Source organism: Ailuropoda melanoleuca, chromosome 2 (assembly GCF_002007445.2).
Source record: "Ailuropoda melanoleuca isolate Jingjing chromosome 2, ASM200744v2, whole genome shotgun sequence".
Lineage (NCBI taxonomy): Eukaryota > Metazoa > Chordata > Mammalia > Carnivora > Ursidae > Ailuropoda > Ailuropoda melanoleuca.
The window spans coordinates 185925643-185939699 of NC_048219.1; the positions used below are offsets into that span (position 1 = coordinate 185925643).

General features: G+C 39.7%; 1 protein-coding gene across 6 annotated transcripts in view; it reads right to left on the reverse strand.

Annotated features, from left to right (window-relative positions):
* DOCK10 (dedicator of cytokinesis 10) overlaps nt 1-14057 on the reverse strand; it is a 240246-nt gene that overhangs the window by 25866 nt on the left and 200323 nt on the right. For 5 of the 6 annotated variants that reach the window (XM_019798992.2, XM_011224086.3, XM_034655274.1 and 2 more), the window contains 14 exons: nt 13585-13629; nt 11408-11583; nt 11165-11281; nt 9964-10075; nt 9132-9253; nt 8930-9044; nt 8773-8839; nt 8501-8548; nt 7622-7723; nt 5619-5743; nt 4228-4340; nt 2390-2527; nt 1538-1720; nt 902-1012 (listed from right to left, as the gene is read on the reverse strand). In XM_019798992.2, the coding sequence (XP_019654551.2) occupies nt 902-1012; nt 1538-1720; nt 2390-2527; nt 4228-4340; nt 5619-5743; nt 7622-7723; nt 8501-8548; nt 8773-8839; nt 8930-9044; nt 9132-9253; nt 9964-10075; nt 11165-11281; nt 11408-11583; nt 13585-13629 (1574 nt within the window). The remainder of the gene's footprint in view (nt 1-901; nt 1013-1537; nt 1721-2389; nt 2528-4227; nt 4341-5618; nt 5744-7621; nt 7724-8500; nt 8549-8772; nt 8840-8929; nt 9045-9131; nt 9254-9963; nt 10076-11164; nt 11282-11407; nt 11584-13584; nt 13630-14057) is intronic. The other variant, XM_034655273.1, reaches the window with a different exon arrangement.

Sequence of the window (14057 nt, forward strand, 5' to 3'; positions counted from 1 at the left end):
TATGATGACAACTAGTATTTTCTCTCTTAACAACTAACTTTTCTACAGCATAGAGCAGTGTTAGCTACAGCCATCACGTTGTACCTGACATCCCCAGTTCTTATCTATCTTACAAAGAGAAGTTTGTACCTGTTGACCACCTTCCTCCAATTTCTCCACTCCCCACCCCCTGCCTCTGATAACCACAGGTTTGATTTCTTTTTCCACGACTTTGAATTTTTTTGGTAAGACTACCCATGTCAGTGAGATCATACAGTATTTGTCTTACTTTGTCTGACTTATTTCCACTTAGCATAATGCCTTCGATGTCCATGCATGTTGTCACAAATGGTAGGATTGCCTCAGTTTTTATGACCGAATGCTACTTTGTTGAATATATATACCACCACTGCTTAATCATCCATTCACTGATGGACCCTTAGCTTGTTTCCATGCCTGGGCTTTGGGAAATTATGCTGCCATGAACATGGGGCTGCAGCTATCTTTTTGAATTAATGTGGAAACATTATTTTAATCCCTGGGTTCAGCCACGCCTGATGCCAGGCTCTATCCCTGGACTTTTCAGTACTATGACTAAAGGAGAAGTATTCAGAAATTTCTAAAAGAAAGATTCAATAAATTTGACCAAGCACAGGATTATGAGTATTTCTGGATGTTTGTGGTTAGTTTTCTTGTATATCCCATTCAATCACACATCTTGCACATTCCACTTAACAGATGACAGACTGACACTGTTAGAGCTGATGTTAATTCAAACAAGCACACTCAATGTTACACTCAGTTCAAGTCTCAGTGAACAAAATGCAGAACCTATATTTTTTTATGATGTTGATATTTCGCCAAAGAATTCAGTTTAGTTTTATTCCTAAGTCTTGGAAAATGTCCACAAAGAATTTCTTACTTTCATCTGCTTGTCCCCATTAGCAAAATTATTGGTAATTGCAAGAGAATGTTGAAACCGAGAGCCTCCAATCCCAGCATCGGCTATTAACTGGCTTACGGCCTTGATGAGCTAGAAGAGAAAAGAACAATGAAACTTCAAAAGTAGTAATTCAGAAATAGTAATTTTAAGGAAATCCACTGGGCTGGATGAATGTATTATTGATTTCTCCCTGCGGGTCCAAAGAATAACATCTTCACACATTAAATTTTTAGAAGGTTATGTCATCTAGGGCGTTTCCTATAATCTCAAATATATGAGAAGGTCACAGGAATCTTGGGATGCCTTAATGAAAGACATTTCTGCATGCAGAATCTGGAGGGGTTTGGCATCCTAGAGATAGCCATGATTTCCTGATTCGGGTATTCTATTTGATTCTCTTCCCTGGCAGAAGAAAGGAAAAGTCCAAATGGAGTTATGGGCTTTGCTGATTTCTGCCTTCTTCCTCTGAGTGAGAGCTGACTGTGCTGAGCGTCTTTAAGGAGGGGTCTGGTAGAGGAGTTGGTGGCTCTTGCCCTGGGGCCAGGAGGCTTTTACCAGCGCTGGAACAGATGAGTGCTTTTCACAACAGCATTAATGAACCTTGGCAGCACTTACTTGTAAGTGGGACCGGACAATTGACTTCTGCTTGTTAAATTCAAAATTCTTCCTCATGAAAAAGTACAGAAGTGCTGATGCTTCGGTCTGTGTCGACCGTGACCTGTGGTTACAGCATTTCAGGACTTCATAACAGAATGATCCACACAGGTCGGCTGGCCCCTGAAAGAATGCTGAAGGAAACTATGGAAATAAAAGGACTGGTTAAGGGCGGCTCTTGTTTTCATGTTGCTCTGTTTATGCCCAGTTTTAGAATTCCTTAGAACAAAATCCACCTTCTTTTTTTTTTTTAACCTTGTTTTTTTCTTCCATCTACAAGTGGAACAGATAGACTTGTATTTATTTAAGTCTATATTAATATTTCTCTTTTTTCCTAGAAATAATCATTCTGTACATGGTAAGTCTCTCATGCATCAATAATGACAACCCAGAACCAGGGACTGAGAGCTTTGAAATGCTTTCTGTTCACCCAACACTGTAAAACCACAGGGATCCTCAAAGATGGTAGCTCTGTCTATTTCAATGTGGCAACTTTACGTGGCATGAAAAGACATCATAGTTGATGATGTGCATTTTACCTAAGTCTCTGCCACAAACACTGAGAACCCCAAAACGATGGCTAGATGCTAATTTTATTCCCTTTTGATATCCCAGCAGATAGGCTGTCAAGGCTGTGAACTTATTTTCAGACCATGAATCAAATGGCTTACTAAAACCCCAAAACAGTCCAATAAAACCAAATAAACCAAAATAAAACAAGCCTTCTTTCCTCCAACCTGACAGATGTCAGGATTAATATGTGTTTATCACCATCCTTCCCCGAGCTTTCACTGGAACCAGGAGAATGCTTACCTTGCATACAAACAGTCTCAAGGAGGCAAACACATGCTTCAGCGCTGTGGCTGACTGGTTGACTTGGAAAAAGAGCATGTAGGTGTCAAAGACCCTCTTCATCATTGAATTTTGACATTCGGATTGTTGGAGCTGTCTCTGGAAATTTAACACGGAAGATATTTAGGATGAGTTAAAGGGCAGCTGTATTCTTTCAAAAGAGATTTATTGTGAACCTACTATGTGGTAGGCACAATTCTGGGGGCCGGAAATAGTGCTGAGTAAGAAGATAAGGTCTGTGTTCCCACTGAAACCTACACAGCAATGATTGAAAGAAATTGCTAAATAAGAAAATAGAGCAGAATGATAGGATATAATAAAAAGTAATTGCTTTGGGCATAGGGTTACTCTAGATAGGGTGGTTAGTCAAGACCTGCTTAATGGATGAACTGACATGGGCATATCTGAAGGGACTATCTAAGGAGACACAGATAGTACCAGGGACATGAGCTGGGAAGAAGCCTGTGAGATCAAGGTTGGAAAAAAAAGAGCAGAGCAACCTGAGCATGGGGCATGGGGTGAGATCGGGAGAGAGGAAGAAGATGAGGTCACAGATGAGGTCACAGAGAGGCAGGTCTTCGTAGGCATTGTAGGGCCTTTGTGATGTCTGAGATTTGATCGACATTTTCACTGAGTAATAAAGAATTAAAATGTGGTTTTTGCTTTTTCTACCGCTATGATGACATTTCACCCAAAAGCCGGTCTTTCTTGGCATAATCATTTTGTGGTGTAGACTTTATTCAGTTCAACCCTGAACATCTGTAAGCTCATTAGATTGAGCTAATATTTTAAATATCTTTATTGAGATATAACTGACATGTAATTTCTATAGTTAGCATTTATAAAATTTTATGTAAATGGAAATATACAGGAAATACTCTTTTTGTTTGGCTTCTTTCACTAAGCGTGACTGAGCAGTATTCTATGTGTGGATATACCACCAGTTTTAAAATCCATTCACCTGTTGATGTACATTTGGGTTATTTTCAGCGCTTATTAAAAATAAGGCTTCCATGAATATTTGTGTACACAGTTTTGTGTGACCAAATGCTTTTCTTTCTCCGGGATAAATTCTTAGTATTGGAATGCCTGGTCACACGAGAGACGCAGGTTTAACGTTTTAGACTGCCATACTGTTTTCCAGAGTGTTTGCATTCCCGCCATCAGTGGATGAGAGTTCCCGTTTTTCCATATCCTTGCCAAAACTTGGCATGGTCAGCCTTTTTAACTTGAGTCATTCTAATAGTATGTAGTGGTATTATTTCACCCATGTTACACAGATGACAAGCACAGGAAAAATGCTCAGCATTATTAGCCTGTTGGATCTAGCTGTCATTCGTCTCTCCCCTGGAGACGAAAAAGTAGAGTCACAGTCTCCCTCAGCCGGGCTGGCCTGAGAGTGAAGCAGGAGGAATAAGGAAAATGTTTATTATTTGACTGATAGTGACATACATATGAACTTATATCATTTGAGTAGTAGTCAACTTCTGATAAATTCTGAGTCTCATCTTTCAAATTTTTTTCCACTCACACTTCTGTTGATTTATGTAAGGTTAATTAATTTCATAAAATACTTTTAAAAATTTTTTTTATTATATTATGTTAGTCACCATACATTACATCCCCGGTTTCCGATGTAAAGTTCGATGATTCATTAGTTGCATATAACACCCAGGGCACCATGCAATACGTGCCCTCCTTACTACTCATAAAATACTTTAAAAGCATGTTCTTGACTTCCCATGACTTTCCTACCTCCCATTTTATCATGGTTGCAGAAGATGTCAGCATCAACTTACCTGGTGAATCTGGGTGAAGAGGGATAGCAGGTCTAGAATAGTCAGGCAGACCTCTGTAGCTATATTGGCCTCTGTGTCCACATGATGCACAATGTCTATTTCATTGGAGTTGCCTACAAAATATAAGGTAGAACACGCATAAATGTCTAAGAAACTCTTTGTATCCCATAAAGGACTTTTTTCTATTATAACATTATTTCATGTTGACTGGTGTTTTGATAAGCAATTTATTAAATCAAAGCGCTTTTGTTTGTTAAATTACCTTATTGGCTGAATCAAAAACTCTAGACAGAGTCTTTAGTGGATGTAGACTGAATGTTTGTCCCCCCAGATTCCTATGTTGAAGCCCTAAACCCCAGTGTGATGGTATTTGGAGGCGGGATCTTTGGGAGGTAACTAGCTCATGAGAGTGGAGCCCTCATGAATGGGTTAGCGCTCTTATAAAAAGGGACATCAGAAAGATCGCTTTCTGTCTGTCATGTGAGGACACAACAAGAAGGTGGCTGTCTGCAAATCAGAAAGAGGGTTCTCACCAGACATCAAATCTGCTGGCACTTGACCTTGGACCTCACACCCTCCAGAACTATGAGAACTATGAGAACTTTGTTGTTTAACCACCCAGACTGTTAACTTGTTGTAGCAACTCAGCTAAGATAGTCTGTGTGTCCTTTTCAAATGTCAGCTGTAGACAAGAGTGATCCCTTTGCCATTATTTCTTACTTCTTTTCCATTGACTTAGGCATTGACAGAGTTGTATTTCTTTCATTCTCCATCTGGGTCAAATTTTATGCTCCCAGGCTAACAGACTAAATGTGCAGTCTCTGTGGGCAGTGTGCATTAATGGCCATTAATGGCACTAAAGGTATTTATAGGTGAAGGCACATGCCTTCAAACAGGTAAGTCTGGTCCCATGCCCATAATCACCAACATGTACACAGTACAAAACACTGGGCCCATTTTTCCTCATTTACAAGCTGGAATGTGTGCTTCCTTGTGCTCAAGATGTCACACCTACTGCTTGTAGGACACGGGCAATTTCTCCTGTTCCTGAAGAGCAGACAGTAATAATCATGTTGCTAGAGGCCCCTATAAGCCCGACAATAGCAAAGTCACTTGACACCAGAGGAGCCACACCCAGCAGATGGTACTGAGCGATTTGCCTTTTTCCTTTCTTCTTTATAAGGACACTACATTTTTTAAGCCCCCTCTCTAGTGATTTTTTTTCCTCTAAGAAAAATTCCCTGGGCTACAGCGAGTCTGAAAAAGCAGTGGTCTCGGTGGCATGCCAACCTTCCCTATGTTTCTGAAACATTATAGTGCATTTCACATTTTCCACACATCTAGAGAAACACTGATCACCATCGCATGCCTATTATTTCTTGTTTACTTACTGGACATGGTATTGTCTAACATCTGTAAGAGTTTGGGGTTTGAAAGTGCGTTTTTGCCTCGAATTATAGGTAAAGTTTGTGATCTGTGCTGCTTATGTCCTTCATGAGCAGATGTGGTATGCATCCTGAAAATTAAATAGGAAAAAATGGTTAAAGTATGAGAGATATGACACACAGATGTTCAATCAAGTATTCTAGATTGAGTCAAATATAAACAATTTTTAAACAGAGATATTGTATTAAAAATATTGATTATAGGTAATATGATAAAAGGGGGTTTTAAGAATACTTCTGGAGCAATTTTATTTAAGCCAAAAAAAGGGTTCAGAAGGATAATCAATACCAAAGGATGATAGAAGAATAATAGATATTGAATTTAAATCTGAACAAGCATATTCATTATTGCTTAATGAAAACATGGGATTCCATGGGAATTCCATGGGATTCCATCCTGGTAGGCAAGAGAACTAAGGGGGCCCTGAGTGCAGCTATGTTCCCAGACTGATGACAATGGCCTGCAATGGCTCTCATTCAATGTCTCCTTGGCACTTCCATCTGGGGGAATGAACCAGCGTTATGTAGAAGTAAGAACACTTCCCATTCTTGACTTTCATTTAAGCTACCATTTGGCCAAGATAATAGAACATTTTTTTGAGGAAAGCAGGCAATAGGAGATACCCTTAAGAGTCAAGCCTATAGAAGAGGCAATAGTTTTCTCTTGCTCACACTCTTCAAGGCTCACTTGGTTCTGGCCAAATCAAATGCTCTGGATGGATCAAGGCCCAGAAGATCTAACTTTGGTTTTCAGTAGCCAGGGGAGTCCGGGTCATTCCTGAAGCTACAAGAAACAATGGGTTCTGGGCTGAATGGCTTGGACTTTGGGACGGGCTTATCTCCGCGTATTGAGTCTATTTTAGTGTGGAAATTCTGGAGGAAAAAAAATCCTGGTTTCTGGAAGGGGAGATGTAGGAATGGCCAGGACTTGTCTAGATCATTCAGGAAGAAGCCTGAAACATAACTGACCAAACATCAAGAAACCTACAGTGACCTCAGGTCTATTACTATCGTCTTTAAACATAAAAAGTCATAGTTTATAGTCCTCTATTCTATTACCACTTGCAAAACATGCCTATTATGTTTTCCTCATTTACTTTCACGCAAGGGGCCACTTCAAGGAGTCTCTATGGACTAAGAGGCAAAATTTACTCCATGATTCATTGGTTATATACCACTTTCCTATTTCTAAAATCCTTTCTAAAATACAGCCATTTTCATATTATATATTATTATGGTAACTCTGGGAAGAATAAATCAAACTGGAGAAAATTTTAGCAAAGAATTCTTATTTACTAGACCCAGGGGAGATTTAAAGTAAGATTTCAGGGCAAAGTTTTCCCACCAGGTAGGTTAATAAAGGATGACTCCAGGTCGTGTATGCCAGTCAAATCAGTGTAATGACTAGGAAATCTAACACGAGCTTATGGAGCCCTCCGTGCTTCCTCACTGCCTTTGATCCTTTAAAAAAATAATTTGAGCTCTAAGGATGCTGCTAACATATTACAATTACTGAGAGGAATGGGGAGATACAACCTTGCATTTTACTTTGTCCCTCGGAGGTTAGCAAACATTAAATGAGTCATTTATTGGAATTAGGCCTTTTTGGGTTCAATTAAATTAAGGTACCTATTAACCCTCATCCTATGCATGGCACTGTGCTCTGAGTGCACATAAATAAAGCATAATCCTTGCCTCTTAGGTCTTCACAAGCTAGCGGGACAGATCGGGCAGTACCTAAGAAGTTTTTCCAGAAAAACATAGAGTTACTTGAAATATGCATTTGGTTTGAAGTATATGCATACATACACATGTGTGTGTGCACATCCACACCCCCATACATATATGCACATCTGTATGCATACATACATATATACACATGTATATACTCATATACACACACCTATACACACCATAAGATTACAAGTATCAAGCAAATGTGATGTTACCATTGTGACAAGGGACCTGATGCTTGGCAGGAAGGATTAGATCCTTTGAGAGTTCCATTGTTCTGGGTGGACTGCACAAATTTAAATGCAGCGGCAATTTTTCTGCAAGGAAAACTGATGTTTTAATCATAGCTCGGTATTTGTAATTTATTTATAAATACAGAACGGCAACTGGCAAAGTGATTACCGAACAATAAACTAGGTCACATGGTATGAAAAGCAAAATCACATTTTCTTCTGGCAGTGGGAAATGGGGGTTTAGCCAAGGTGCTGGGGGCCTCATGGTCTCTCATGAGAAAAGGATGTCAACACAAAAGTTATTCCAGATTCATTTTTCTTTTTAGCTTATTGGGAGTATATACTTTCTTTCTTTCCTTTTAATTGAAGAATAGTTGACACGCAGTGTTATATTAGTTTCAAGTGTACAACATAGTGATTTGACGAGTCTATATGTATGTCGCCGTCACCACAAGTGTATCTCATCTGTCCACAAACAACAAAACCAATGGCTTTCTTCCCTGTGCTGTACCTTTTATTCCTGTGACTTATTCACATTGGATGTATTTTCTTAAAGAGGAATCTACTACATTACATCCATACAAATGCTAGGTAAGTTAGTTCAGACTATCTAGGAAATGCAGTTTCCTTTCAGAAATGTATGTTTTGTGCTTTTCTCTCTAGGCAGCTTTAACTAGTCCTAGATCTACCATGGGTAGGGGCAATCATCAAACTCCTATGTCTACTGTGAGGTCACTCACAATCCTAATGTGCATTTTAACATTTCTAACATATATCTGTTCGTGTAACCCGATACATGACTATTTGTCATAATTTTTTTTTAAAGGCCAGACTAACCTATTGGAATTTAAAAGTTATTACCTTATTATATTGTGTTTCCCTAGGTATCTGAAATTTTGAAGACAAACACTAGAAAGAAAAAAAAAGTCACATTCTAATTATTCATGCCCTTTTATTTATACAAATCATTCATTTATATACATTAAAAGAAAAATATTATATTCTCTTTAAATATTTCATGCATTACCATTGATAGATAGTTCAGCATATGGGTCCTTAGGATGAAGGATGACATACTGGACTATTTTGAGGCTTCCAGAAAAAAATGTTAACAAATCAACTCTACTACTTACTCCAGGATGGTGAAGAAGTCAGACAGCTCTGGGCTGGGTGCTCTTTGCCAGTAGGCAACCAGCGTCTCTGAAAGGAAACACCAGGGAGCATGAGGCTTTTGGAAATCTAAAGTTTTTTCCTTTTTTAAAAATTATAATTTTCAAGAGCTCGTTTTACCCTCTGAAATTGTCTTCATAATGTGAAGAAAGCACATGAGAAGACTCCTGGTTTCTGCTTGATCTAACTTGTCAAATCGAAGGGTTGAGCCTATCAAAGACAAGGGTCTAGGGATCTAGGAGTAGAAGAACCAAGAAGGATTGAGTTAGGGTGAGAGACTGCTGAGTCACAAGGTGCTGGATAACTGGGAGAGAAACCCTACCTTTTCACAGTTGTCAGTCTTCTCACTGCTCTTCTCATTGGTGCTTGGGTTGGAGTCAAGACTCGCTAAGGATGCTCTGGAGTCAGCATGGTTCACTGTAGAAATAGCTATTGATGAAAATGCTGCAAACACAAGCCACAGCACACAGATGATAATGAGATGCAATGCGCACACACAGAGCTAAAATGATGACCCAAAAAGATGCGAGCATTGAGGTGGTAGCAGCGTTGGGCAAGGCTGACGTAACAGAGCCTGGAATTGCCATTAAAGACACGCCACACCGTAAGAATGGTCACGATGGCCACGCCAGCATTAAGGATTTAGGAAAATTTAGGCCATTATAAATGAAAATGAAAAACAGCTTGCTCCTTTGATTTCTCTTAAAAGAAATTTTCTTTTTTAAAAATGTTTTAATAAATGTTCATAAGGCTGCTTTTGGGGAAGAAGCTTTCAAGTTTTGAGAATTTGTAAGAAATGAAGATGACATTTCCAAAATAGTTCTTAAAAGTAAATTTTGAGCTTGACGGGCTATTAAATTTTAACAGGTTGTACGCAATGAAAACTTAAAGATTGTTCCCAGAATGAAGCAATTTGCTAACGTCTGAGTAGATCGCTCTTTGAGCCAAGTCAAACTGAATGCTAAATAGAAGAGGAAGCCCCTGGATGGTTTTCAAAGAAATAGGTAAAGAGACACTTTCACTATATAAATATAGTATACTTTGACATACAGAAATTATGCACGTTGAATTATGGAGTGGGTAAGAACACGATGTTATGTAACATAAACATGGAAGAGAGTGAAACACAAGTGTTCTCACAAGGTCTTACGTACCTGCTATGGAATTTAACACGTCTTTAGAAAATGATGTGTCCACAGAGTTTGCGTGTTTCATAGCTGACTGGGTGTGAAATCCTCCATTGGTGCTGAGGTCGTCTCTAGACCCCTGCGTTTGAAGCACAGAAGAGATTAATGCGATTCGTCATATTTCAACATTGTAAACCCACATATGCCTTCTTTGTTACGCTTTTGATTCGGTGCTATTTGACTTGATCTTTTATATTCCACCCAAGTTCTTCTGCCAAAGCAGGCAGTAGAAATGAATAATCACAACCATACTCTGACAAACCCATACTCTTAGTCACAACTTGATTTCTTATGTGATTTTTTTTCCCACAATGTAGTGGAAACTATCTTCTAGATATAAACTAAATGGTTGGAAGTGCTACTGATTTTCAATGGATTATACTACAGATTATATATCATTATTATCATGGGTTATCTTATGAATATTACTAGTACTAAAAACTAATTCCAAACACTTATTATGTGCCAGTCTCTACAAAAAGTGTTTTCTACTAGACAATTTAATCCTCATAAGAATCCTGTGATGGGGGAATTCTACCCATCTTTACTCTATAAAGAAGATCGTGGAGGTTAAAGAGACTGGATGACTTATCTAAGGTTACATTGCTAGAAACTGGTATTGCTGGTATCTGAACAAGGTCTTCCTCTAAACGACATTCCAGTGGCACAGCTCCTAACTTCGAGGTGGTAATATCTTGCATTCAGCAGTGTGTTAATTTATCTGGGCTGTGAACAGAGGTACCGCATCTCGAGTGGCTTGCTGTGCGGCCACTATGGTGGCTCAGTGGAGGAGGGATGACAGACAGGCCTCTCCTGGGTGTGACTGAAGCACCTGACAACGCTAACACCAGGTGGTCACGAAGCCCATGCAGAAAGGTCGGGGGAGGGGGGAGGTGCGGGCTGAGGACGGGGCCATGCATGCAGCAGAGGAACCTGGTAAAAACTGCACAGCTGGAAGGTGATACAGAGAAGAAAGGAAAATGATGATTGAGGTGGAAGGCTTCAGGGACCAATCTGGAACAAATAACACTGATGCCAACGTCTCAAAATGGTTATGGTGAGGTGCTTAGTTTGCTCACAGTTGGGGGGAAATGGCTCTCCAGGGCAGAAAGACAAAACAGGCAAACTCTTTATTAAAATGCACATTTGAACCATTCTGTAAACTGACCTGATTAGATGTGTTGACAGTAAAAGGATACAGGTCCTTTAGGTAAATCCTTGGCATGTTGTCCAGAAGCATGCCATAGAGGGGCATGTATAAACTTGCTATCTGGGCCTGCTTCTCCTAGGTGGAAAGGTAGCCAAAAGAAACGATTCACATAAAAATCAATAGACTTGTAGGTTTGATATGCATTTAATGCAGTGAGCCATTAAATGGTGTTTAGGGAAGGGAGAAAAGAAAATCACTCACTGGTTCTCGGTATCGATCATCAAATGAATGCTTAGCCATTAGATTTTTTAGGACAGCTAAAGCTAAGTGCCTGATGTCTTGGTCTTCTTGCAGGGCAAAGCCAACTTCTCGGAGTAGAATTCCAATTAAGAAGTGTTTGCGGCAAAATTCATTCGTGACCGAATATTCAGGCATATCTTTGTGAGGAAAGTAAAGAGATCATGTTATTGAAAATCAAATGATCACTTTATAATTCAGAAAGATTTATCCAACAACTATCAACCCTCTCTCTACCAGGGAAGGATTCAGTAATGCAGTCTTGCTACAGAGATGAGAAATGAGAGAGAGGAACGCTCCAGAAGTACTGTGTGTACGCTACTACCAAAAATACTCACTGTCAGCTGTCAAATTCCCTAAAAGTGGTATGTCTACAATGTGATAGGAGTGGAGAGGAGAAAAGTTAATTTTTCTGTCTGGAGGAATCAGGAGACATGACTGGAAGGAATATGTTGAGATGGGCCTTTGAGGCTGCTGAAGGTTTGGGGGTGCAGAGGGTCAGAAGCCAATGGAGATGGTGGGGTTTGGGGTGGAGGAGAAGAGGTTGGGAGGACCAGGAGACAGTGTTTCGGTGGCACAGATTTCTGAAAGCACAGTGTATGGGAAGCATAGGTTGGGGGGTACCAGTCGGCACAGGAGCCAAGACAGGGGTGGTGGGAATTGAGACTTGAGGGGCATTTGGGGCTGGATGGTGGAGAGACCTAAACACAAATTCCTTAGCTGGCGTCTAGGACCCTCCAACATTTGGTACTGAATTCTGTAGCAAGTATTATGTCACCAATGGCTTTGAGATCAGTGGCCCAATCAGACCTGTGCTTATTCATTTGTTCACATGGTGACAGAATATAAATGAGTTATTCTGTGGGGAAATGTGGGGAGAGGACTATAATACTGGAGGTTTGGCCCCAGGGGAGGGAGGGGGGAAGTGAGATGCATCTGGCCTGGAGTAGGAGGACCCAAGTAGTATTAGAAACATCACCAGGACAAGTTGGCTGAAGGACGTGGAAGAGTAAGAAGAGGAACACCAACGGGGGTTGCAAAATTTGGAGCCTGAATTAGGGGGAAATTGGAATGTTAACATTTCCAGTAAGAATGCATTGATTCAGAATTGTCCAATGGGCTTCCTAAACGTAACTGTTAATAACAGGACTAGCGCCCACTTCTAGAACACGTATTGAGTACCAACACTAGGCTAAGCCCTTTAGAAGTGTCATCTCCATGAATCCGCAGGGTTACCCGTTAGATGTAATGAACTGCTGGAATATTCCAGTTCATCACTGACTAGGAGCAGATGAAACACTGGAGTTTCATCGTCTGTGAAGATGCTGCTGGAGGGGGAAGAACAGGGAACGGGAAAGTTCGGGAAACATTGGTCCAAGGGCTTAGTTAGGTTAAAAACCATTTCTCTGTGCAATAGTGAGTACTCGAGCGGTCAGAAGTAGAACACAACTTTGACATTCCCAGCCTAGGGCCAGAGAAAAGTTCTGCTCAGACTCTTTTAAGTTATGAACTTATTTCAAGTAAAAATGATAATCTCAGGGGCGCCTGGGTGGCACAGCGGTTAAGCGCCTGCTTTCGGCTCAGGGCGTGATCCCGGCGTTATGGGATCGAGCCCCACATCAGGCTCTTCTGCTATGAGCCTGCTTCTTCCTCTCCCACTCCCCCTGCTTGTGTTCCCTCTCTCGCTGGCTGTCTCTATCTCTGTCGAATAAATAAATAAAATCTTAAAAAAAAAATGATAATCTCAGTCTTGAGAAACTAGCTGAAAAACCAGGCTGTGGTTTATCGACAGAAATATATCATATAAAGCTCATTACACTGAAAAACATGTTATTGCATGTAGCTGGGAATTTTATTTATGATACACCCTAAGAAAATTTCAGGCGATTTGGGAAATTTTTTAAAAAATGTCAAACTCTGGAGAATAAAATATGAAAGAATTCAAGTTGGCAGAGCATTTAGTTATCTGTAACAAACGTTCAGTCAGCTTGTTGACTGTTTTGATTGTATGATGTTAAACATATGGCTATTTTTTGGCCTCTGGCAACTGGAAATTTGTAGTATGTCTATCTCTCAATATCATCTGATTATGATATGGTTATTGATGTTCAGATAACGTAACATAAAATATAATTATTTACCTGACGCATGTAACTCTTGAGTTGATTCCGAAGGTGTCAAAGGATCTGAATTTAATGTAAATAAACAAAAAGTTCAGATACACACATACTCAGATACACACTATATTCATTAACTATGGCTAATTTATTCTGAAAAATTAAAATGTATCGTCCTAAACTCTAAGTGAGTCTCTTCAATAAAGCTTTGTTTCTCAAAAACAAATACCATAGGTTGGTTGTTTCCTTAAAAAAAAAAAAAAAAAAAAGCCATGAACAGAATTATTTTAAATTTTGGCCTTGTACTTGAACACCTATTTTTTCTATCAGGAATCTGCATGCTACAAAACATATATTTTTATGTTCATTGTTGATAATATCAGATCTACAAAGAGACGACCAGGCCTTTTCTTCAGCTGCTGACGAATAGGAAACAACTGGAAACAAAATGGCAAAACAGCTTTGCTCTTCTTGACTATCTTAACCAGCCTGTCTAA